At 39.3% G+C, this 26,412-nt stretch overlaps 1 protein-coding gene across 5 annotated transcripts; it reads left to right on the top strand.

The window, feature by feature from the left end:
• The first annotated feature begins 275 nt into the window (after positions 1-275).
• CNR1 (cannabinoid receptor 1) lies at positions 276-26,412 on the top strand. Of its 5 annotated transcripts, none has more exons than XM_033234567.1 (4): positions 723-835; positions 2,345-2,382; positions 17,091-17,204; positions 20,903-26,412. In XM_033234567.1, the coding sequence occupies exon 4, from the start codon at positions 20,966-20,968 to the stop codon at positions 22,382-22,384; it is 1,419 nt and encodes a 472-aa protein (XP_033090458.1). In that variant the 5' UTR covers positions 723-835; positions 2,345-2,382; positions 17,091-17,204; positions 20,903-20,965; the 3' UTR covers positions 22,385-26,412. The 5 variants fall into 5 exon arrangements, with proteins under 5 accessions (XP_033090460.1, XP_033090456.1, XP_033090458.1 ...); XM_033234570.1 differs by lacking the exon at positions 2,345-2,382 and having other exon boundaries at positions 742-835; positions 20,903-21,068; positions 21,236-26,412; XM_033234569.1 differs by lacking the exon at positions 17,091-17,204 and having other exon boundaries at positions 276-835.

Genomic DNA, 26,412 nt, shown 5'->3' with positions numbered 1-26,412 from the left:
TCCGGGAGCGCGGCGGCGGCGGAGGAGGAGGAGGAAGAGGAGAAGTAGGTGACGCGGACCGGAGAGGCTTGTCCCCTCTGGCCCCAGGGCTGGCGACGCGGCGGGTCCCCCGTGCCAAGCAAAGTTTGGAGCCGCGGGCGCCGCGCGCAGGTCCCTCCCCGCGCAGTTCCCTCGGCGGGGTCTGTGCCGCCGCCGCCGCTGCCAGGGCAGGACAAAGGCTCATTAACACGTGATGGGACCGCGCTTCATAAATGGGACTGGAGCGAGAGGGAGCCAGAGACAGCGCGAGCGGAGGGAGAGGCAGGGACCGCGCAAGCGGGACGAGGCGACGGGCGCCCAGGCTGGCGGAGACGGGCGGCCCCACGCCGGGCCAGGCGGGGCTCGCGGGAGGACCCAGTGAAGAGCCGGGGAAGGGGCGAGGCTCGCCGGCGGTCGGAGCAGCGGGGCGCCAGTCCCAGTCGCTGTCGCCGGCGGGCGCTGGAGACCGGGACGCCGGCGCGCGGACGGACTGACTTGCTGACCGTCCGCCGGAGGCACACCCCGCTCCACCCCACCCCGCTTCACCCCACCCCGCTTCGCCAGCAGCCCGGCGCCGGCGCCGCCTCCCGCACGCTACTCCCTCTGCCATCCCTTGCTTCTCCACTTCTTTTCCGCCTCCGCCTCTTCTTGTCTCCCGCGGCGCCAGCGCCTTCCCTTGGCCCGGGCGGGGTCCTCGGCTCCCTGCAGAGCTCTCCGTAGTCAGTGGGGGACATTTCGTTCTAGCGGACAACCAGTCCCTGAGCTGGGCGAGAGGTGCCAAGGGAGCTTCTGTCCCAAGGACCAGGGGATGCGAAGGGTAAGACCTAGCAGAGTTGCGTTTGGAAATACTTTTTCCGCCTCCCGCCCCCTCGGGTATGACCAGTGTGGTCCCCAAGTGTCCTTCGTGGAGTTCTTATTCCGTGTGAGCGAATCGTGCGTCGGTGTTTACTTAGCTGTATGGCCCCAGCCTGTTAACTGTGATCTGTGCTACTTCTGGAGATTTCTACCATTTACTATTTATTGAATGTGTGTGCACCTGGCTCTGTATGCACTGATGTCTGTTTGTAGAAAATGTGTAATTGTGCATGTTTGAAAAACGGGCGCTTGAGTTGTGCTGAATGTCTATAAACCATATTATCTACTAAGTCTTCCCAGGGAAATACATCGATCTCTGCTGCAAACCTAGAAACACTAATGTAAAACAGTAAATGTCATATAAAGAGATGTATGTCAAATAATAAACTTTTGATAAAGAAAAAGCTACAGGAACCACTGCTCTGAGGAAAAACAAATGTCCATGTAACTAATACCTAAAATTGAGTGTTGATGGAGCCATTTCACTCAGAACTAGCCGTTAGATGACTAAAGTTAATGTTACATTTTTACAAGACATTCCTTGTTAAGGCTTACAAATCATAAACAGATCACCTCTCAAATACAAATATGTTTGCTGTAATAGACGTGAGAAACTGTCATTTGGTCATTTGAAAGTTTAAAAGCAACATGCATGTTTCTAATTTTAATAGATTGTCTCTCAGAGATTTAAAATTGAACAGATGAGAAAAACGAAAAAAAAGGTTTAGTAACGTGTTAATCATTTTGCCTCCCATCTTTTTTTATTTTCCTCCAAATAAGTGCTGTTCTTGCCTTTGTTGTTGATTTCCTGATATATTAAGCCTCCTCGGGCACGTAATCCAATAAGAGATTAGAACAGATTTACTGGTTTTAAAGGTGTTGAAATATATCTCTATGGTGCCCATAACTTCTCCTCATTTTTGTTACCAAGTTAATATCTTTCGAACAAAGGGGAAAATGCAATTTCTTAGAGGAAACTCAGTGGACACTGAGTATTAGTGGGGTCACCATTGACATCAATCTATTTTGCAGAATATTGAGAAGCTCAGAGCAACCAACCTTTAAGGTTCCCGTAGGACTTTATCTGATTTCAAGTGTTGCTTTTCTAATCCTACCCTACTGACAGTTTGCAAGGGAAGATACACTGATTGATTTTTCTCTGTCCCTTTTTTCCCTGGTACTCCTCCCCCTCCCCCGCTCTCTAACTCAGTTAAGAGCAATTTTATAAAAATAAAAGGCCATGTAGAGTTTCTTAAGTGAGACAAATTATTTTCTGATTACATCCATACGTGAGCAGAAGACATGCACCTCCAGAATTTTAAACATTGCATACTACAGGCACTTATTTGTAGGCTCAGTGACAGTTACCATAGTGGGGCAATAGGCTTGATGTTGGACATGGTTTTATAAAACTAATCCATTTTAGCTTATCAGGAGAACTTACTGTAAACCGACTCTTTTTGTTTCAAAGATGTCTCCCACTCCAGGCGAGGAGCGCTCTTGGCTGAGGTATGTATCAAGTGTCTGATGGGGAGAGGTCTCATTGTGTTTCTAAGTGTCCATGGGGATAAAATGATGCCACAAGGTGGAAATGCTCAATTCTGGCCTTTCAAGAATAAAGTGACTGTGCTTGCATACTCGTTGTTAGGAAAGCAAATTAGATATTCATGCCCCTGAATTTTAATAGCATTAATATATGTATATGTAAAAAGAATGTTATGACTAGAACCTTAAATAAGCCATAAGTGATTATTATTTAGTGTGTAAAGTTTTAAATTCTGATGAAAAGCAGATCTCACATTGAAGTAGTGCTTGGCTTTGTTTGTTATCCACTGTTTTCTGTCTTTTTCTGTTACCCATTTCCCAGTGGACCATGTTCCTCTCTGTCTTGCCTGTGAGATTGCTCTTCTCTAATAAGCCTAGCTGCAGGAGCAGTGTGTTCTTTCGGCATTTCAAAATGGTAAAATAGTGAAATTGTTAAATGTTACCAAGATGAAACTGCTGGGAATGAAATTCTTCAAAAGAACCACTATATTTGTGGCATATTTCAGGCTCTTCCAAAAGAAAACTCTTTGATTCGGTTTACCTGTTTTCCAAAGAAGGAAGCAGCCCCATTGATTGTGTTGATAAGTGTTTAGTATGCAGTGTCAGCTTATTAATTACTAAGGTAAAGCCTGAGAAACTGTTTCAAAACAGTCGTATAACACTGTTCTTTGCTTTGACTCAAAATTAACATTAACCACCGGGAAATTTAGACAGGCTCCTTGGTTGTCTTGCATATTAGTGTTTGGAATTAGAATTCAAATACTTTGCTGTGTAAGAATAAACTATTATGAGATGGAATTTATAATAGCAGTTTATAGTTCACCACGCTTACCAAATGTTTCTTACCAGAAAACAGTTGGCCTAATAAAGGATTATTTCCCGTAACTAGCTATCCAGGAATGCTGCAAAAACAAGAGTAACAAATTGAATTTGAAAATACCTAATGACACATAATTCGCAAAATGAAAGATTTGGTTATAGCTTCTTGAATTTATAAGAATTGTGAGTGACAGTTATTGTTTGTTTTATTCCAGGAAATATTTTGGAGAAATCTGAATTGATCTATATTATAAAGTTAATCCAGTCTAATCTAAGAATATACAGTGAATTAAATGCTAATTAAAGCAATTAAAGCATGATAACAGGCAGTAACCTAAAGGACAGGCTCCATCTTACTTACCAAATTCCATATTAACTCAGTTCATAAAGAACACAGATAAGACCTTTCATTCCCTGCTGCAAAGGGTGTCATGCCTCCACCGGTGTAAGTCTGTTTCTTCTATTTTTGTATTTATCATTTTCTAATTGAACTGACAAATAGTTTGAGCGAAACCAGGCTTTGGGTTTAAATGAGTTATAATTCTGCTATTGGCTCTAAAACAACCTGGACCCAACATTGTTTGAAAGACTGTGCTAGGGCCAGGTTTACATACTGCATATCTATATTTTGAGAGGCAGCCTTCTTTGCTGATTTTCTCTTATATACTGAAGACTGGTAGATAACTCAAAGAATAAGAAGAAATCAAAATCAGTTTATATACTTTGTGTTGCCAATATTTTAACTTCATGTTTTCTTCCCTGACTCTCCAGTTCTTTCCTAATCCTATTTTCAGAGAAATGGTAACTTGATATTATAGCTGCCTGAATGCTATTTTTGGGGACTTGGGGGATTCAGCTCTTTGCCATTGAATTGCTCTTTAATGCTTTGATAAGCATTTAATTCACTGTATTTTCTTAGATTAGATTGGATTGACTCTATAAATTCAGATTTTTCCAAAATGTTTCGTGGATTAAAAGAAGCAATAACTTCACCCAGAATATATGTATAGTATCAAAGTATATATTGCATAATTTTGGACAACGGGACATATAAACACACTTTTATTTACATGTATAAACATTTTTATAGATGTAAATCATGACTGAAATAAAAATTTACATATGTTGCCTTTACACATTTGAACATATAATTCTGATTTTAAATAAATACTACAAATTTGGGGAAATGTCCGCATTCACGCAGCTGTGCAGAGGGACACTGAAGAGTTAAAGCAGACAGATATCCACCTTGAATGGAAACAAGGCCGTTCTTGGTTTCCAGGATAGGTGGAAATCCATGCCAGTGCCATGTGTTCTAAGAATCTTGCAAATATACCAGGATGAGCATCACCACATTTGACTATAATTTTATCATGACTACTGATGGGTTTAAGACTTTTTTTTTAGCCAATCCTTTTAGTTATTATTTTTTTGGAAATTAGGGCTATACAAGTTGGAGGAAAATACAGAAGGTTATTACTACATCTCAGAATGCATATTAAGAGAGTTATATTTTTTATATAACATTACAATGTTACCACAAGTGAGTTAAAACTATAGGAAATTTGTTAGGGGGGCAGGTTTGTAAGGTGAGTGATTTTTAGCGGACCCTGTCACCTCTCTTGCTACTTTTGAAATTGTTTGGTGTTAGAGCAACTTCCATCTCAAACTTCCTCACATGGATAAGAGGTATGTTTACTACATATTGGTAATAAGAGGTCAAAGTCAGGACATAAAGTAGTGTAATTACTTTTAGTAATTATCAAAATATTTTAGTAATTATCAAAATATTTTTTAAAAGCTTTCCTGGGTTATATTTCTTGATTAAACAAGGTGCCTCATAATGAAAAAAAGTACATTTTTTATAATAGTTTAGAGGACAATTAGTTGCATGTATAAATATATTCTTGATCTGGTTTCCATTGATATTTTCCATATATTTGAAGTATTTTCCATATAGACTAATTAATAATGGATAACCTCTAATTTAAAAGTTTCACTTGGACAGGTTAAGCTAATAACTTAATCATCATAAAATTCTTGAGGTTCGTAGTTTGCATGGGTTTTTGAGGGAAGAATTGTTTACTCCCAAAACCTGAGCAAATGGGCATGGCAGAGTCATCGCAGTTGTTCTGGGAATACTATGAATTCTATTTTAGCCCCAGCTGGAGAAATGTTCACACCTGCACTTTAGGAAAGCTTTCAAAGTTTTGCTTTCTTTGCTTTGTTTTCTTTTGTTTTTGAATATGTAGAGACTGGTTAGATGGAAACCGTTGTTTTTGAGCAAACTCTTTTTTAACCCATTGTGCTATTGCATAATATTCTATATTTTTGAATGTTTCCAGAAGTACATTTTGCATTTTTTTGAATGCAAGAATTTAATTTGCCTTTTCTCTCAACACAAATGGCAAATAAATTTTCCCTAAAATACAATATTTTGCTACTTAATGTCTTATTTTTCCACTCTTATTTGAATTAATTATTTATGAAATGATGTTTTTCAAAATTTATGTTTAAATGAGAGGGTCCCCCTCTTTCCTTCACCATTTCTTTATTCATTCTTTTAAATCATAACTTTAGAGAAGAAAATTGGAATCAATATGAGTCCTGAAAATTGAGTGAAGTTTTAAGGAGTGTTACATTCAAGTTGGTGATACATTCTAACATGCTTTTGAAAAAACAAATTCTAGTCCAGGCGAGGTAGCTCACACCTGTAATCCCAGCCCTTTGGGAGGCTGAGGCGGGTGGATCACTTGAGGTCAGGAGTTCGAGACCAGCCTGGCCAACGTGGTGAAACCCTGTCTCTACTAAAAACACAAAAATTAGCCGGGCATGGTGGCATGTCCCTGTAATCCCAGCTGCTCGGGAAGTTGAAGTGAGAGAATTGCTTGAACCCAGGGGACGGAGGTTGCAGTGAGCCAAGATCACGTCACAGCACTCCAGCCTGGATGACAGAGTGAGACTTTGCCTCAAAAAACAAACAAAAAATAAATAAATACAATAAAAAAGAAAAAAAACATTTTTAAAGTTTGTTTTAAATAAATTTCTACTTATACGGACACTTGTACTAATAATTCATAACATTGATTTCTTTGGGTCAAGAAGCTAAAAGTGATGTTTTTATTTATTTATTTTTAATTTATTTATTTTGAAATAGTCTCACTCTGTCGACCCAGGCTGGAATGCAGTGGCATAATCTCGGCTCACTGCAGCCCCCACTTCCTGGGTTCCAGCGATTCTCATGCCACCATGCCTGGCTAATTTTTGTATTTTTCGTAGAGACAGGGTTTCACCATGTTGGCCAGGCTGGTCTTGAACTCCTGACCTCAAGTGATCTGCCTGCCTCAGCCTCCCAAAGTGCTGGGATTACAGGCATGAGCTACCATGGCCGGCCTAAAAATGATGTTTTTAATATAGCAAGTTAACCAATATAATTGTTGATCTTTAAAAAAATATATATATATATATATCATTTAGGTACTAGACCATTGTCACTTGTGTTTGCTTTTAACTCACCTATATTTAAAAATAAATCAAATTTGTTTATTCTTTATACGAGGGACTTAATGCCACTATGACCTGAGTATTTTGGTTTATTCCATGGTGTTTAGCTAAATGGATCCAATTTTCAGCTCACTGAAATGCATTGCTACCAGAATTTGCTAAATGTTTTCTTTAGCTTTTGTACAAGTTGTGGTGAGCAGGCAGTATGCATGTGAAAAACGAAAGCCAGACAATTTAACATATAACTAAAATAAGTGCAAGATTAGCCAAAGAATTTTGTGTCTCTGCATATGTGGGAATTTGACTTTGGAAGATACACAGCTACTTTTGGAAATGACATCTAATGTCTTATAAACAAAAAGGGAGAAATCTTTGAATCCTTATAGTCCTCAGCTAAAGTAACTAATTGTGAGTAATCTGATCCATTTTTATTGACAAAATAATTAGAGAACAGTTTGCCCAGAGTCATATATTTAAGTGCCTTGGGATATATTTCTAAATATTTGTAACTTTTAGGTATTTTTGAAATATGTCCACTATAAGAAGTGTAAATTGCATAATTACCAGAGTAATTCTGTAAAATAATTTGCAGTAGATCTGTATTACTTGAGCCTACAGCAAAATTTTCATTTTAGTTTGTTCTTTCCTGGGTTCATCTCTTAAGGTGTAGTATTTTATGGTTTGGGGAAAAAGAAGAGCAGAAACAAGTATTTCCAGCTTAAAAGAAATAAGCTGACATATTAATTACTTTTAGATTTTTCTTGTTATGCTCAGTAATCATGGGTTCCTTCACAGTGGTGGTGAAGGAAATGGCTTAGCAATCCCATAAAGCTTTGCATAGCCTTTGTAAGTAGAATTAGGAGAAAATGGTGTGGAGTTCTTAATCTTAATATATATCTGTATATTATATCAGTGCACATTACATTTTGAAGCCACTTTCCTTTGCTGGACAAAATACATAAAAATGTTTCCTGAAAAAGTCCAGAGAAGCCCTGAATTGTAGACTAAAAAAAACTGGAGAGGTTCTCCACTCTTAATTCTTGTTTTCTGGCTAAATGACATTATTCTATTCCAAATAGGAATACCTTGGTTATACAGATCTTCTGTGGGAGGTTATTTTATCTTGAGCTGGCTCCCGTAGCAATCTGTTTCAATGATCTAAAAACCTATACTTATAGAATATTCCTTCTTCTTATTTAACCTTAGTTTTTCTTAAAGGTTAAATCTACTTCCCCTTCTCATTTAGTCCTTTTCATATGTCTCCATAATCTTTCACAGTGGATCTTAAACATCAGAATGTGCTAGAATCTCCTAAAGGCCTTGCTAAGAATGGAGATGTACCCCAGCCCCAGAGTTTTTGTTTCCGTAGATCTGATCTGGATCCTGAGAATCTGTGTTTCTTATAAGTTCCCAGATGCTGCTGATGCTTCTGGTTGGGAGACCACCCTTTGAGAGCCACTGACCTGTAGGCTAACCCCGCATGCACTTATAAACCGTTGTGTAACTTCTCAGACTGGTCTTTCAGATGTACATTATACTTTCCAGCCCATTAGTACCTGTCTTATTTACTAATTCACTATGTTCACATCCCTGTTTCTGAACACTTTCAGTTCCTGAAATCTCTTAATTCTTAATTGTATCACACAAACCCTAAGAAGGGCTCCATCCTGAATGAACACAATAGAACAGCCTCATGGTTTCAATGGCATAAAAATTCTGCGCTTGCATCCAATTTGCATACATACTTCTTAATCACAACTACATTTCCAAAGCACATTTTGCATTGCTACTGAAACCTCGTTCTTCCAGTTCTGTTTGTATGTAATTATTTACATCTTGAAAACATATTTTTCTGTTTATGTCTTGCATTGTTAGCACACACAGAAAATTTCCTAAACATTTCAACTAAAGTAGGTGATACATAAGTACCTAGTTTTTAAAATAATGTCTGAAGGAAACCCTGGATTTACACAATAATAAAAACTTACTTAAAATTGTTTTAGTGAGAGAATGATAGGAAGGAAATTGAATTATTTAGAAAGTCACGATGTCCTCAATTTGAATATTTGAACCAAGATTCATTTCTCTTGTTAAGTATTCCAGTTTAGTCCCTACAATAATAGGAGATTAATTTTCCATTCTTTTCGTCACAGAGTTAGGACCGGTGGTGATGATTTCATATTTGGAAATTGGAAAGCTGAATATTTTATAAAATAGAATGAGTTGGTTATTAATATTGATTGTGGGTTCCTGAGACCACCCCTCTTACTTTTAACATCTCTTGGTATAAATGTATTTGTTTTAGGTAGAACTGCTTTCATTTTCTCATTCTTAATTACTTTCTTGAGGCAGAATTCCAAATGTTCAAAATTAATTTTTATCAATATATTAAATTTTCTCAATGCCTTTTTGCCTCAGAAAAGTAATTAGAAATTTAGTTTTCGTAGGCAGTAGTAATAACCCATTTTAACTCTCCATAACATATTTTCCTATTTGTATTTTAATTAATTCAGTTGTAAAATACATAAAATGTTGTAGCAGGAGGAGAAGTTGCTCAACCAAAGCAAGAACTATGTCCACCGAATAGAATAACAAATTGATTTCTGAAGGCTTATAAAAGCCACTCCATCTAGTGGTTGAATTTTCATATGACTTCTCTTGAGAAGTTTAGTTTTAGAAACACACTTGCAAGTGGAGAAACTCATTTGGGAACATAAATGCATAATAACGTGCATTTGAAGGAAGAAAAAAGTCCATTATAATAGTAATTTCATATACTGTCTTTAAAGGTCTATCAACAGCATATAATTAAGATTCATTCAAGTTTGTGCATGTCACAAAAGACCTCTTGATATGTCATTGTTATGCGGCTGAACTTTGCAGTTCATAATATATACTCAGGCCGAACAAGAAGTGGAATAAAAAGTAAATACCTGATCTTAGCCCATAACTTCCACTTGCCATCAATATTATTTCTATGTGATACTGAAATAAGAGATCCTGGGGTAAATAATTGATGGATTTAATGTAATTTTCCCATTTGGACACTTTTCAGATGGATGTTTGTATGAGACCAAGATTCAGGTTTAATGCCCTCATGATCAGGTGGCTTTATGCCAGAAAAAAACTGTCCATGGTTAAAAGCTGTTCTGTTACATTGGATCTTCCATGTTGCTGATGCATACCAACATTTACGTAGTAAACAGGTACTGAATACCTACTCTGTGCCAGGCAGAGGACCTATAAGATAGTTCCCAGCTCTCAAGGTGTTCATGGTCTGAAGGGTTTAGACACAATGAAGACAACTACAGGATGGCTCAGCAATGCCCATCACCTCTCCTGGGAGAAAACCTCAAAGCATATAGAGAAAGAGAATTTACACAGCCCAATACTATCTGATGATTAAATATATTCCCTTTATATGTTTTTATAACCTATTCTACTCTTTCAACTAGGGAAAGGAAGACAGAAGGGTGGGCTGTATTCGAGGTGGAGGGTGGAGGGGAGAACCGTTTCCCTTGCTTTCTTGTCCTGACCTATGTCGCTTACATGGGTGTGAAGCATGGACATATTTTGGGGGTCATCTGTCACAGAAAAATGTTATATCTTAGAATATAATGTCCACAATCCTAGGCACAGACTGTATGCCCAATAAAAAAGTGTTAAATCTAACATTTGAAGGCCTAGAACTTTATCAGCCACATTGCTGTAGTAACGCAGTTTTACATCCACTGGGCACCAGGAGATGGTAACGGTCACTCATTTGTTGGAACAAGAAATGATGCAGGGTTTATGTAATTTGTCTACCTGATTCCAGCCAGAAACTTAGGAATGGGCCACAGAAGTCTTCTTCTCCCTGGTCTAAGAAAACCACATGGCTCATGGTGGGAAGTTGAGTGATTCTGAGTGTTTGAATTTCTCCATATAGGGAATGGATGTGTGAAGGTTTCGTTTACTAATAAGCATGTCTCATACAGACGTAAAGAAGGTGCCCTCTTCATGTCCCGCTGGTGTTGTGGAAAGTGTCATTACTATCTATATTCCTGACAATTGACTAATGAAGCCAAAAAATACCTTCCCTTACTTTCAAAATAGTCACAAAAATGACTTAGGTTTTATTTGCCAGTTACCGCCATGAGCACCAGTGACTGCAAACAAGGTGCTAATGCAGAGTTAGGATTTATAGCTTATAGTTAATTGGCATACTTTGTTCCTGAAGACCGTGGAGCAAAGATGACTTGCAAGTGCTTTGGGCAGCCCTTTTGCTGTCAACAGATCATTCCTTCAGATTTTAGTTGTTCACTGTGTAACATCATGTGCACATTAGATAATGTGTACCTTCTCCCAAACCAACTCTTCTTCCGTGTAAATGAATGAAAGGGTATCTTATTAAATAGTTCTTGGAACTCAAAGTTCCAGCTCTGCCCCGTCTAGTTAGAGACTTTGGGTAAAGCATTTCTCTCTCTGAATGTGTGGAATAGAGATTGTAATAGCACCCACTTCATGTAAATATTAAGGAAAAATAATATATTTTTTCCATGACTGGCATATAATAAAAGTTTAAATGTTTCTTAAATGAAAATATTTGGAAATTCAGATTTTCTTTATTGTGCGTTTACCCAAATTCTCTCAGATTTGAATCTGGAGAAATAAGACTTGGCTTTTAATTGGACTTAATTTGTATGCTTTTGGACTCAAAGAGAAAATATGCCTTCATTGATAGATGAAGAGAGAAGAAACTGTGAAAGGTGTGCTGCACAATTGGATATCATGTAGCATACTTTTCACTCTTGCTATGTACTCCTTGATAATGAACTGCAAAAGTAAGAGCCTATTTACTAGCTTCTACACATTTTGTGGACCAGAATAATATATCACCTTCTTTTAATGACCAAATCTCATATGCAAGATAAAGACAGTTTTATAGAGTATTTTGAATATGGCCATGGCTTTTACTTAATTGAAAACTTTGCATGTTCTCTGTTAGAGGAAGGCTGCTTTAATCATTGCTTTCTGGCGGGCACAGTGGCTCATGTCTGTAATCCCAGCACTTGTGGGAGGCCAAGGTGGGCAGATCACTTGAGGTCAGGAGTTCAAGGCCAGCCTGGCCAACACTGTGAAACACTGTTTCTACTAAAAATTTAAAAATTAACTAGGTGTGGTGGCGTGCACCTGTAATCCCAGCTTCTTGGGAGGCTGAGGCAGGAGAATCACTTGAATTCAGGAAGTGGAGGTTGCAGTGAGCCAAGATCACACAACTGCACTCCAGCCTGGGTGACACAGCGAGACTCCATCTCAAAAAACAAAAAAAAATCATTACTTTCTTTACCCAGTATGTAGAAAAGATCTCTCTCTCAAGAAAAATGCCAAAGCACTCTTAATCGGAGGAAACAGCTAAACAGAAGAGCAAAATTAAATAGTAAATGGAATTTGTTATACAAATCAACAAATGATTTTATTTGTATCATTAATTCAAGAGGCTTTTTTTTTTTTTTTTTTTTAGCATCACCACATAGTGTCTAACCCAAGGAAATTGCAAGACATCATTTTCTTGAGCCCTGAAATTGTTTTAACTAGCCTCTAAATGTGAAATCTTTGGCGTATTTCACATCAAATTTGAACAGAAGTACAGTCTAATACAGCCTTATAAGTCTCTTAATGTCTTAAGTTCATATCAATTGATACATTTTTACGAAAAATGTAACACTCATATAGTGTTAGTAAAGAATAGACTAGAGAAAATGGTGCATTAAATAACTTCTATTTTATGTTACAAAGTATATGAAGAACTGAAGGTATGAGAGCCAATTGAGTATTACCAATATAATGGAATTTTCTTTCATATGTAGGAAAAGGAGCTGACATTAATATAAGAAAGAAAGATTATGTATTTTTGCCTGAATTATCAGGATAATTAAGTCAATCAATCATTTCACTTTGCTGTAGAAGATGAGGGAAAAGTGACCAAGCTTCTTTAATAATTCCAAAACTCAAATGATTAGGTAAGAGTTAGAAAAGACTCATTGCACATTCAACTGGAGTGGAAACATCATTCATCAAGTTATGATGTTGGCCTATGGCATCTGCCATGTATATTGACAACATGACTTAGACATAATGCAGTTATAAGAGTCAACTAAAATTTCCCCTACTAACTTCAGAGAAATACATTAGCACAGTATTTTCTTGATCAAATTAGTAGAAAACAGACTTGTTCTCAGAAATGAATGGAAAATAACCAACAAATATATCCACTGGAACCTGCATTCTCTTGAACTCTTCACAAGGCTCTTTTATGAGGCCAGCCAAGCGAACAACAGAACCAACAAAGTAGAAAAACAACAGGTTAAGCAAGGGCCTGGAACTTCTGCATTTGACATCCTGGACTCCTGTCAGTGTAGACACTGTGCCAGGCATTGTCTCTTTAAAGCACTTAGAAACTTAGAATATCAGAGAAGTATGGTAGGTTAAAGCAGTCTGTGATATATCAGGGAGCACCAGTCCTTCCAATACTTCTGCAGTGTTTTCAGCCTAGAACACATGGAACATTAAAACCCTTTGTGGTTACACAAATAAAAATAAAGACTCTGGATAAACATTAAAAAAAAAAAAAAAAAACTTTGTGCAGCAGCCATACCCACAAAATTCCTTTGATGATACCATAGCTTGCTAGCTGATAGATATGGTTTTCTTGGAAGGAGGTAGTGGAGAGGCAGGTTTGCATATAAAGAAATAGACAAAAAGAATAGATGATATTATTAGTCTAAAAATGGAAGTGATATTTTTAAAATAATAGATTTAACACATTAAAATATTTTTATCTTTACTATGAAGTCATGATTTATATAGCTTACACTGTTAGAATATGTTGGCTATATTTTTTTAAGGCAGAATTCTAGGAAAATTCCCTTATATGCCATTCAATCATTCTTTTACCATAACTGTAATAAAAACCAACTGCTTCTTTAATAGGTGCATCTACACATCTTGCTAGAAATTTCCAATTATGATTTTCCCAGTAGCAAACAAAAACAAAATTAATGGCAGCTACGTCCCCCAAAGCCTAAGCCATATTAGTAATGAACTCTCAAAGAAAGCTGTTGATGCAAAACATAATAAGGTGGAAATTACTATAATAATCCAAATGTAGAAATAAAGGAAAGAATTATCAAAATGCAGAGAGCAGTGTTCCTGCCATGATCCCATTAACTGTTAAAATAGCCTGTGCACAGTAGTATTTTGACATTACTGAGATCTTTGAACTACATGAATTCCGTGTATTTTTAACTGTATTCTTTAATTAAATTGGCTTATATTGGACAGAAATTACTCTATTATCATATAACCACACCATGCCCTAGCTTAGATTTTAACAAGCTAGTTTGTTTTAATGAGAGTGCTTGGTTGCATTAAAACGGGAAATTGTGATCACACTTGCGGTGATCTTAATCTAAAGTAAGTCACAGAAACATGTTTTTTGCATTACTGGAATAAGGTATGCGATCCTTTGTCTTCACTGAAGAAGCTTTATAGCTCTTCCAAATAGTGACTAAATTTTAACTCGTTAGGGCCATGCAAGTAGGCAGACTTACCTAGATGAGCTTTGATAGGAAATAGGGATTTAGTAGCAGGTAGTCTTAATTACTATTGGCAAAATGCCTTAATTTACATTTCTAAGAGTCCAGAAGACTTAAATATAAGATGCAAAATGGCTTTAATCTAGTTATGGTTAATTCTGAAATCATCACATAAAATCTAAAAACAGACTGTGGAGTCTGAGGAACTTTGATTCATCTACAAATCCATCATATTCTAGGCAATTCACTTAACATCTGATGGCCTCCATTTCCTCATCGGTGAAATGGAGATTATAAATAAGCACCTAATAGGGTTGCTTTGACAATTTAATGACAGAATATATGTAAAGTTTCTCAAATGGCTGTATATCATAGACATTCAATAAAGGTTCCTTATCCCTCACCCATGTCTGTGTATCTACTATTTGCTTCATGTTTTAAGTGCTGAGGCAAAAATAAGATTGAATGATTAAGGCAATGAACATTCTTGAGATCTAATTAGTACATATTATATTATTATAATATATTCTTACAATATAATTAGTATATAGCAAAGAACCATAATACTAAGTAATGATAATAATAATACCCATTAAAGACTTACTTTTGTGTCAGGCACTGTTTTACATGCATTTATTTTCATTTAATTTCAGATCAGTTCTGCGATTTAGGCATTATTGTCTTCATCCTCATCTCCATTTTACAGATGAAATACTGAGGCTTAGAAAGACTGATTGCCCAAGTACTATCTAACACCAATCTTGGTCTGCTAACTCCTAATTCCATTGACCAGGTGCTTTGACTGGTTGGACTCAGTGAAGAAAACAAGGAAGATGGTAATATCCCTGCCTTAGCTTAAAGAGACGGTGTATCAAAAAAAGTTACAAGCAAGGGCCCTAGACCTGCACTGTCCAGTATGGTAGCTACTAACCACATGGTGCTATTAAGGGCTTGAAATGTGGCCCTCATCTGGGTGCAGTCCTTGCTCTACTACTTACTAGCTTTGCCGATAGCAAGTTATTTACCCTCTGTGCCTTTTATCTGAAAATGGGGATAATAGCACCTACTTCATAGGGTCATTGTGAAATAAGGGAATTGACATATGTAATAGGCTCAGTATCATCAGTCCATAAGAAGCTCTCTCTATATGCTTAAAAGAGGAAAATCAGCAAGACTCAGCGGTCTACCTGATTGTAGAGGTCAAGAGAGAGGAGGTGTCATAGTAAGTCCAAGTTAGGAACTTAGGTGACTAGAAAGACCACAAACGTGAAAAATGATGTGGTTGGAGTCAGTTTATTGCAGCATCATTTCTAATAGCAAAAGATGATAAACAACCTAAACCTCCATTAGTAGGAGGCTGGTCACATTCATCTAATAGATCCTTAAGGCAGCCAGATGAAGAGAGAGGTTTTATATACTAATATGGAACTGTTCACAATGTGTACTTCTAAGTGGAAAAGAAAGGTATGTATAATAATGTTAGTTACTATTTGCTAAAAAGAAAACAGAGAGAGAGTAAATACATATATTTGTTTGAATATGCATGGAGTATCTCTGGAAGAGGTAACAAGAAACTTATTCCTTGCCTCTGAGGAAAAAAACTAGGTGGCTGGCATATAGGGATGAGAAAGATTGACTTTTCTCTGTATGTCTTTCTTTACCTTTTGAATCTTGAATCTTGTATATCTAATACATAAAGACAATCAAAATTTCTGATAAACTAGTTTCCAGTTGGAAAGTGTAAGGGGGGAGTTAGTTAATTGAGGGAACATGGCGTAAGGAATGGGAAGATAACTGGAATGGCTCCCAGGAGCTACTTGGAGACGGAAGCTCAAACTCTGGTTTTCAGGCTAAATGTCTATTGCATTAATTACTTTTTCTGTCCTCTAATTTTGAGAAAAAGGCTAATGCAAATCACTGTTAAGGTACCACCTAATAAAAATTCAACTGCCATTTTATTAAGTTCAGGGGAACATTTCTGTGGGAACTCAGCTCTCTGCTATCACGCTATCAGGCTGGTAAATCACTTAAGAAAAAAAGATGCCATTCTGTGTTTGGAAATCTCATTCTAGTTATGGAAATAAATATATGAACTCTTGATTACATGACATGATAAGGCCTGTAATAGAGGGATGAGCTGGGGAACAAGTTATGCCCAGTGGGAGGGGCTGGTCAGGAAGGTCTCAGACATGGAAGTAGCATTGGCACAGACCTAGAAAGATAAGTTTAGTAGGCAGAGAGCTTGGAAGTGAGTATCCAGATGGAATAAGGGGCAAGGTGAAGGAGGAAGGTGTGCAGGTATGATGGTATATTCAAAGAGCAGCAAGTCAGGGCCAGTAAGCCGGGTGTTTAAGTATGGGTGGGAGTTGAAAGGCAAAAGCTAGGTGTGTGCATGTGTCAGGACCGTATAAGGAGCAGCTCTCTCATATATTGTGACTGTCTTCTGTGTCCCTTTGATTATGGATGAAAACTTCCATATGTAAATGGCGTTGTTTAGCAAACATAAGTTTGCAAAGAGCAAGAGTTGACTCCTGAGAAATAGCTGAACGGTGGGACATATAGAGCATGTTCTAGAAGAAGTGAGGATATGAGAAAGGATATGACAGACAGACAGATGAATGGGGAACCTAAGGATACTCAAGAGTTAACATTGGAGCCAGGCTGAGGTTAGGAACTCAGGAGATATTTTAGATAAAGGAGCCAGGAAGCACTGGGCAACTGGCTTGGCTGTTGGCCTTTGGTCTTTTATTTCTGCATCCTTTATTTCTGTAGCTGCTAGCCTTTGCCCCTGAGACACTGCCCTGACTTGATTGGCGTTAGCAGACTGTACCAGCACACTGGGTGCCTCTGTGTGACTTATACCCTGGAGCTCCTGCCTCTGGTCCAGTAGGTGATGGCTCCCATCTGCTTTGTTCTATGACAAAGAATCCCATCTGCAGGAGAGGTGTGCAGAACCGGTTCAGAAGCCCAGACTAAAAAAACCCTCAATTTTCTTAGTGATGATAGAAGTTACCCATGGGAGATTCGGGGCCCTCAGTTGGGCAGTGCCTCCTACTGCCGTCACAGGCTACAGTGGTCTTGTAAAAGGGTTACACAACCATGGAGGAGCTAAGGGAGCCTTTTGGCTTACCTGCCATATTAGTGCTGAGGGCTCTTTCTCTGTTCATCATTTGGTATGGCATTGCCAATAGTCTTGTTTGCCTCTCTGTAGCCAAAGTTGCTTATTGCATACAGCTCATTCCATGAGAGTTTAGATAATTATATAGGCAGCTTCATTTAAAATGCTAATAACCTTCCCTAAGTGGAGCATATTTCTACCACAATTGGATTGGGCAGCTCTCCAGGCTAGATACCTTGATTCAAGTTACGTGATCATTTTTTTTTATCAGCATTGGGAGAATCTTTCCTGTTCCTTGGGTAGAAAAGAGCTTCTTGTTTTTGTTCTGTTTTGAAATACATATATCCAATCAACCAGCTTATTTGGAACCTTCTGTGTGTCAGACATTCTACTAAATGCTGAGTAGATACTAAGATAAAGTCCCCAGTAAGATCTTCAATGAACTTACTGTCTAGTGGGTGGGAGGAAGTAGTGGAACAGATGCAAACATAAAGAAGTATTAGAAAATCTGGTCAGTACCATGATAGAACTCTGTTTGGGTATTCTGGGAGCCCAGAGAGGGTGTTCATCGCCGTGGGAAGCAGGGAGCAATGGCAAGAAGTGACATCGAAGTGATGGGAAGGAGTTGACCAGGCGGGAGTGTAAGAGGCAATGGGAGCAACAGCACTGAGGTGAAGAGCAGTCAATTTGTTGTGTTTATGGAACTAAAATTCATCTGGTATAGCCCAAGTGGCAAGGCCAGGGCTGGCAAGAAGAAGATTGGAGAGGTGGGCAGGGGCTAGATCACAGGAAACTTTTTACTAGACTTCATCCTGTAGGTGGGAGATAGAAAGCCATCCTGTTTAGGGAGACAGGATGTGGAGAGGATTAAGGACAAGAGCCTGAGGGTCAGAATTGGAAAGGAGCTCAGCTGGACGGAAACATAGAAGGCAGACGAGCTTGCATGCATGTCTGGAGGGCCTGGGCCTGAAAGGGAAACTGCGTGAAAGTTTATATTTGGTTTGTAGGGCAAAGAGATTGAAAGAGGGGAGTCACATAATCAGCATACATTTATGAAGATCACCCCCACAGCTGTGTGGCAATTGATCAAAAAGGAACAGGGCCAGAGAAGGGCAGGAAAACTGGTCAGGAAGCAGGGGCCCTAGCTCTGGTGAGCAGTGATGATATCCTGGAAGTGGAGGTGGCAGAATGTGGGAAGGTGGGCCGCATTTAGCACTTTATGCCTGTTCCCAATTACTGTTCTTAAGAATCATGGCATTAGGGTTTTAAATAAAATTATTTTCATTGACTCTGTGTTCTGTGCCTACCTACACTGATACTATCTATTCTTAGCATAAATATCTTTTCCTTGGGGAAACCCCTTCAGCCCTCTAGACTGGGTATCCTCAGAGCATCCTGTATGTTCCCAGTTGTAGCTCTCCCCATGCTTTCTTTTAATTTCTGGGTCAGCTGCCTGCCTCCTCTGCTAGACCATATCCTTCATGCAGGCAAGGACTCTTTCTTTTACAGAGTGTTGCTCCGTTGCCAGACTGGAGTGCCGTGGCATGATCTCGCCTCACTGCAACCTCCGCCTCCAGGTTCAAGCGATTCTCCTGCCTCAGCCCCCGAGTAGCTGGCATTACAGGCATGCCACCACGCCCAGCTAATTTTTTACTTTTATTTTTTGTATTTTTAGTAGAGACGGGGTTTCACCGTGTTGGCCAGGATGGTCTCAATCTCTTGACCTCGTGATCTCCCCACCTCAGCCTCCCAAAGTGCTGGGATTACAGGCGTGAGCCACTGCGCCGGGGCAAGGGCAGGGACTCTTTCTTGATGCTGTCAACACTAGTGTCTAGTACAGTAGCTAGACATAATACAAGTGCATAGTGGATGTTCCATAATTTGTTAATACATGAATAAATGAATTATTCAGATATATAGGGTCTCTGAATTAATAACTCAATTTATTGTTAGTTCAACATGTTAAAAATTTGTTCTAAAATAATGATTGTCTCTCCCCCCACCTCATACAGTGTGATATGTTTTAGGAACAACAAATGCCAATTAACAAATAATATATTGTTTTAATGATTATTTTAATTGTTATAGATACCACTCTGTACTTCTAATTTTTTTTAAATAACTAAAGAAATGAATAGCCCACATTTTAAACAAAGATTTATAAATAGTAAGATCAGTTCTCTGGCTATTTATTTTGAAATAAAACCAAATTGCTTAGCTTAGAATTGAGGAGCCTTAAAGTTTGGGCCTTTCCTCTTAGCTGTTCACATGGAAATCCTTGGACACTCTCCGGCCTGTCTCCTGTCACCAGGCACACTTGTGTCACCAACCTGCTCATGAGGGAGGCTGTCAGAAGGCCTCCTCCATTGTCCTTCTCCCCGCTGTTAAAAATCTCAGTCTTGGCCGGGCACAATGGCTCACGCCTGTAATCCCAGCACTTTGGGAGGCCGAGGCAGGTGGATCACCTGGGGTCAAGAGTTTGAGACCAGCCTGACCAATATGGTGAAACCCTGTCTCTACTAAAAATACAAAAATTAGCCAGGCACGGTGGTGTGCACCTGTAGTCCCAGCTACTCGAGAGGCTGAGGCAGGAGAATCGCTTGAACTGGGGAGGCGGAGGCTGCAGTCAGCCCAAATCATACCACTGCACTCTAGCCTGGTGACAGAGCAAGACTCTGTATAAAAAAAAAAAAAAAAAAAACAAAAAAACAAAAAAAAAAACAACTCAGTCTTCCTATACGCCTCATTGCAAGTTTGGTCTTTGTGACATTTTTCTTGTTTGATGTAGACATCCTAGAAGTTCATGTCAGCCATGGCTCAGTCCAGACCTCCCCTTCTCTGGGTGAAGAAACTTGTCTTGAGGAGCAGCTCTCCCCATATGGCCTCAAGCTTCCTCATTTCTCACTAGCTCCCTGCTCCCCGCCCTACATGTAACACACAGACCACACAACTCACCACTTGATTCTACACCGTCTTATTCTTTGGTTGCCTTTTACATTTAGTCTCATTAGTCTGACAAGGTGAGGTCTCCAAGAGTAGTGGTCATGTGACACATCAGTGCTCTCCCCAGCCCCACCAGCACTGGGATACCATGTGTATGTGATAGGAGAAGCCAGGTGCTAAACACTTCCTAATGTGACTATGAAATGGACCTTGCCCCAAGAAACATTTCATTTAGGCCCTGGAGGGCCTTCCTGGATTCACACACTGACTTCAATACAGAGGGTTTAAATAATGAAAAGATCATATGTTTCTGGTGTGTGTCATGCCATACCCGAACTTTGGGGAGCTTTTCTCTGAGTGACTGACTCATTTTGCTGACTGAATCTGATGAGGACTTGACCTCCTACTGTTCAAAGACAGGAATGAGTTGCCATGACAGTACATTTGCCACATTTATAGTGTCTCTTTGTTTTTATTCTCCCTGTTTCTCACCATTCAGCTTATTTGTTTTCCCTCCTCTTAGGATTGCCCCCTGGGGGTCACTTTCTCAGTCATTTTGAGCTCAGCCTAATCAAAGACTGAGGTTATGAAGTCGATCCTAGATGGCCTTGCAGATACCACCTTCCGCACCATCACCACTGACCTCCTGTACGTGGGCTCAAATGACATTCAGTACGAAGACATCAAAGGTGACATGGCATCCAAATTAGGGTACTTCCCACAGAAATTCCCTTTAACTTCCTTTAGGGGAAGTCCCTTCCAAGAGAAGATGACTGCGGGAGACAACCCCCAGCTAGTCCCAGCAGACCAGGTGAACATTACAGAATTTTACAACAAGTCTCTCTCATCCTTCAAGGAGAATGAGGAGAACATCCAGTGTGGGGAGAACTTCATGGACATAGAGTGCTTCATGGTCCTGAACCCCAGCCAGCAGCTGGCCATTGCAGTCCTGTCCCTCACGCTGGGCACCTTCACGGTCCTGGAGAACCTCCTGGTGCTGTGTGTCATCCTCCACTCCCGCAGCCTCCGCTGCAGGCCTTCCTACCACTTCATCGGCAGCCTGGCGGTGGCAGACCTCCTGGGGAGCGTCATTTTTGTCTACAGCTTCATTGACTTCCATGTGTTCCACCGCAAAGATAGCCGCAATGTGTTTCTGTTCAAACTGGGTGGGGTCACAGCCTCCTTCACTGCCTCTGTGGGCAGCCTGTTCCTCACGGCCATCGACAGGTACATATCCATTCACAGGCCCCTGGCCTATAAGAGGATCGTCACCAGGCCCAAGGCTGTGGTGGCGTTTTGCCTGATGTGGACCATAGCCATTGTGATCGCCGTGCTGCCTCTCCTGGGCTGGAACTGTGAGAAACTGCAATCTGTTTGCTCAGACATTTTCCCACACATTGATGAAACCTACCTGATGTTCTGGATCGGGGTCACCAGCGTGCTGCTTCTGTTCATCGTGTATGCGTACATGTACATTCTCTGGAAGGCTCACAGCCACGCCGTCCGCATGATTCAGCGTGGCACCCAGAAGAGCATCATCATCCACACATCTGAGGATGGGAAGGTACAGGTGACCCGGCCGGACCAAGCCCGCATGGACATTAGGTTAGCCAAGACCCTGGTCCTGATCCTGGTGGTGTTGATCATCTGCTGGGGCCCTCTGCTTGCAATCATGGTGTATGATGTCTTTGGGAAGATGAACAAGCTCATTAAGACAGTGTTTGCATTCTGCAGTATGCTCTGCCTGCTGAACTCCACCGTGAACCCCATCATCTATGCTCTGAGGAGTAAGGACCTGCGACACGCTTTCCGGAGCATGTTTCCCTCTTGTGAAGGCACTGCGCAGCCTCTGGATAACAGCATGGGGGACTCGGACTGCCTGCACAAACACGCAAACAACGCAGCCAGTGTTCACAGGGCCGCAGAAAGCTGCATCAAGAGCACGGTCAAGATTGCCAAGGTAACCATGTCTGTGTCCACAGACACGTCTGCCGAGGCTCTGTGAGCCTGATGCCTCCCTGGCAGCACAGGAAAAGAATTTTTTTTTTTAAGCTCAAAATCTAGAAGAGTCTATTGTCTTCTCGGTTATATTTTTTTAAGTTTACCACGCTCAGTGAAAAGGTGATTGTCACCATGATCACTTATCAGTTTGCTAATGTTTCCATAGTTTAGGTACTCAAACTCCATTCTCCAGGGGTTTACAGTGAAGAAAGCCTGTTGCTTAAGTGACTGAACGATCCTTCAAAGTCTCAATGAAATAGGAGGGAAACCTTTGGCTACACAATTGGAAGTCTAAGTACCCATTGAAAAATGCCATCAAATGAGTAATGCCTTTGTAACCACAACTTTCATTATAATGTGAAATGTAACTGTCCGTAGTATCAGAGATGTCCATTTTTACAACAGTTATAGTACTAAAGTAGAGATATTTTGTAAAATGTATTATGTCCTGTGAGATGTGTTACCAGTGTTTATTATGTGCTATTAATATTTGTTTAGTTCAGCAAAATTGAAAGGTAGACTTTGATGAGAACAATGGACAAGCAGTGGGTATATGTCAACGAGAGCACTTTTTTTCTATATTATTGCCCATGATATAACTTTAGAAATAAACCTTAATATTTCTTCAAATATCTCTATTTAATTTTGACACTGAAATGACCATAAAGATTTATTTTTCTGTTACCTCAACAAGAAGAATTTGAAGACTTCAAAATATTGAGCAGAATTCATTCATACTTAAAAATTTATTAGCCCTGCATTTTCATAGGAAGACACATTATCTTCTGGACTATAGCTGTTCTAATGGATTATAATCAGAATGGAAGAGAGAAAACATATTGACTTTTTTGAGCGACATCTCTGACTTTCTTTAGTCTTTAGCTATTACTGGATCTCTTAAGACAGCATGTGTTAATCTTAATGTATATTGTTATCACTGTGCAGTTGCTGTTTACTTGAATAGTATTGTGTTCCTATATTCCAGGTTTAAGTAGATTTCATGCCTGGGTGGCCAAACAACAGTCTTCATTTTTTTTTTAATTGAAAAGAAGTATTGTCTGGATCAGTAAAATTATACTGTGTGTGAGTGTGAATAGAAATGTGTGTATGTGTGTTTCTCTCCTGTAACTGTTACAGTAATGTCATAAAGTGAGAAAACTGTGACCAAGTATAAACTGTTACCACTTGCTGCACTCTTGCACATGGATTCAGTTTCTAAAATTGAGTTCTTCCTGTAATCTTACTGATAAAAATACTGACTCTAACCATTCAGAAATTTCACCCCATCCCTCCTTAGGAGATTGGATCAAGTATTACTAAATTGACCTTTAGGAATTACATAAGACCAGTGTTTAGCAAGAAATAATGACAGACATGCAAGTAAGGGCTATTATTTATAGTGTTATTGCCGGGAAAGGAGAGTACTTTGGTTTCTGAGCACCAAATATTGAGCAAGATGTCAGTCACTAAAAGGAAGACAATTCTAAAAAACAACAAAAAAAAAGGTAACGTTTTTCAATTGTGTGTGTAGGTAGTATGCACTATATACATCATGTTAAAGTAGGACTATCACACCCAGCCCATGTGGCTAGAAAGGCTGAATCCGACAGTGGATGAGCCACAAAACGGCAGTGAAGAGCCAACACAATTGGGATTGAGGTCTAGATATACTGCATCTGTGCTTTGCCCACATGCCCTTGGTGACAGCCAAGCACCCAGCTCTGTCTTGGTAGGTTTGGGCTAAGGAACAGACCTCTCCTTTGCTCGTGGTCAGCATGATACACTAAAGCATGCAGATAAACACAGCTCCTTTCTTACACCCTGGTCTCATACTCCTTAATGGCGCCATGGGTGCTCATTGTTGGGCCTTTTTCCAGTAAGGAATGATATTGCTGAAGAATCTACTTAACCCTGACAAATTGTATTTACAATCTCTTCTTATACAGATAAAACATGACTCTTACAAGGCCCCAAGGTCTGCATAGTCTGAAGTGAAGTAGAGAGCTGGCATCTATCTGGTGATTTCTGGCTCTCGAGATACCCAAGCAGCATGATGGGGCAATTCCCCTTCTTGCTGTTCATGCTTTAAGGCAGGATGTGGCTTGTGAGATACTTTGCATTGTCTATCTGCACACCTTGAATCTGCCTGCTGGTTCCCTTACTTTACCTCTCTGTCATATGCAGATGAAGGCTCAGGGTGCTAGAGGGATTAGTAAGATCTCTTTCTAAAGAGAGGAGAGATTATTTACAAGAAAGACTCACCAGGGTCTAGTTTCCATTTAAGAATTGCCAGTCTTTTGTCCGGCATCATCCTGAATATTAATCCACATGTTTCAGAGCTCACCAGGCAGTACCAATGCTCTTTTCACAGCTATGAAGAGCTAGTAGAGATGAAATTCTTGTTATGGTAGAAAAATTTCAGGATTCATTTTTGAAACTGCATTTGTGCGTATGCGATGTAGATTTTATACTGTGTTGTGCTTTCAAGATTTAAATCATATATAATAAATTAAGGGACAATGGGGCTGACAGCACTAAACTTGGTGCTTATTGATATTCTAAGAAATATCTGTGAAGTATCATCACATATGTTACACAACCTTCATTTAAAAAAGTTGAAAACTAGTTAGATTCACTTTGACACTTTTCATATCATTTCTTAACCCAAGTGATGAAAATGTTGTCCCCAATGAATATACTCATTAGAATGACCATTTGTTAATATCACTCATTAATTAGCCCCATAATTAACTCCATTAATTTAATCATGATTTAAATTTCAGTAAGTTTTATAAGGTCTGACATCAGAGGTATCTTACTTTCCTCTGAGGATGATGTACTTACCCTGACCATGCATTGTACCATCACACATGTCTTCAGAAAGGGCCAAATTCCCAACCTGCTCATTTTTTTTTTCTCAGAGTCATGATGAATCAGTCCTAGAATGTTTCATTTTGGACAAGTAGGGCTGCCTCCAAGAGGAACCTCTGATTTATTTTGTATGAAATATATGTGAAAGAATATGGATCTGGGAGATGCTGTAGACATCTGTCCTACACTTGAGATGATTTCCAAGCCTCTCTGGCACTTCGAGTTAAGTCTCTCTGGTATTAAATGCCAAGGACCTTTTGCTGCCTAAACCCACTGTGCAGGAAATAGGCCCAATCACCAGATGAGAATTAGGCCCTGAATGAGTAGCGCTCTAGTTACTGTCCTGTTGATTAATATCTGCCATTTCATGTCCATAAAAGAGATCACTCGTATCATGCACACAATTAGATTTCTCACACTCTTAACTGTATATTTGTATGATATTTTGAAATCTCCTAAATGCTGGGCAATGGCTATTAACAATTAATTGTCTTGCACTGGCCTTCTGATGAAATGTTAACAATGCCTATTGTAATATAGAAAAAAAAACATTCTATCTACTGATTTGGGCTGAATGTATGTCAATGGGTTTCTAAAAAGTCAGATGTTTGAGCAGTGGCCTACAAATCAGTAATTTTCAGATGGGAGAGTTTCTTTTCATTGCCGTGGCATCTTAAAAGCTGTCTTCATGTAAATTGACTGTACTAGGCCTACTGGGGATCAGAGTTCCCAAGAAAGGAAACCTTTTCTTGTATCTGGATTCAAATTTATTTCCAGTGTTTCAAGTGGAAAACATGACTCTTTATTGTCTGTAAATCTAACATTATTACTTTTCCTCTTAGAAGAATATTGTATTGTTAGATGTTTGTTGAGCTGGTAACATTGTTGCAACTGCTGCAAAATCTTCGTTAGTAATCTGTATAATACTTTGTATACAAGTACTGGTAAGATTGTTATTAAATGTAGCTTCAGTCGTTAAATTACTATAGCAAAGTAGTACTTCTTCTGTAATATTTACAATGTATTAAGCCCACAGTATATTTTATTTCAGTGATGTAATTAAACTGTTACTTATTCAAAGAGAAAACATCTCATCATGTCTATTGTCCAAAGTTACCTGGAATCAAATAAAAATTCTAGATTACCATGAAGAACATAAAA

The sequence above is a fragment of the Trachypithecus francoisi genome, unplaced genomic scaffold (genome assembly GCF_009764315.1).
Source record: "Trachypithecus francoisi isolate TF-2019V2 unplaced genomic scaffold, Tfra_2.0 Lachesis_group15, whole genome shotgun sequence".
Taxonomy (NCBI): domain Eukaryota; kingdom Metazoa; phylum Chordata; class Mammalia; order Primates; family Cercopithecidae; genus Trachypithecus; species Trachypithecus francoisi.
This window is presented reverse-complemented; position numbering and strand designations above follow the sequence as displayed.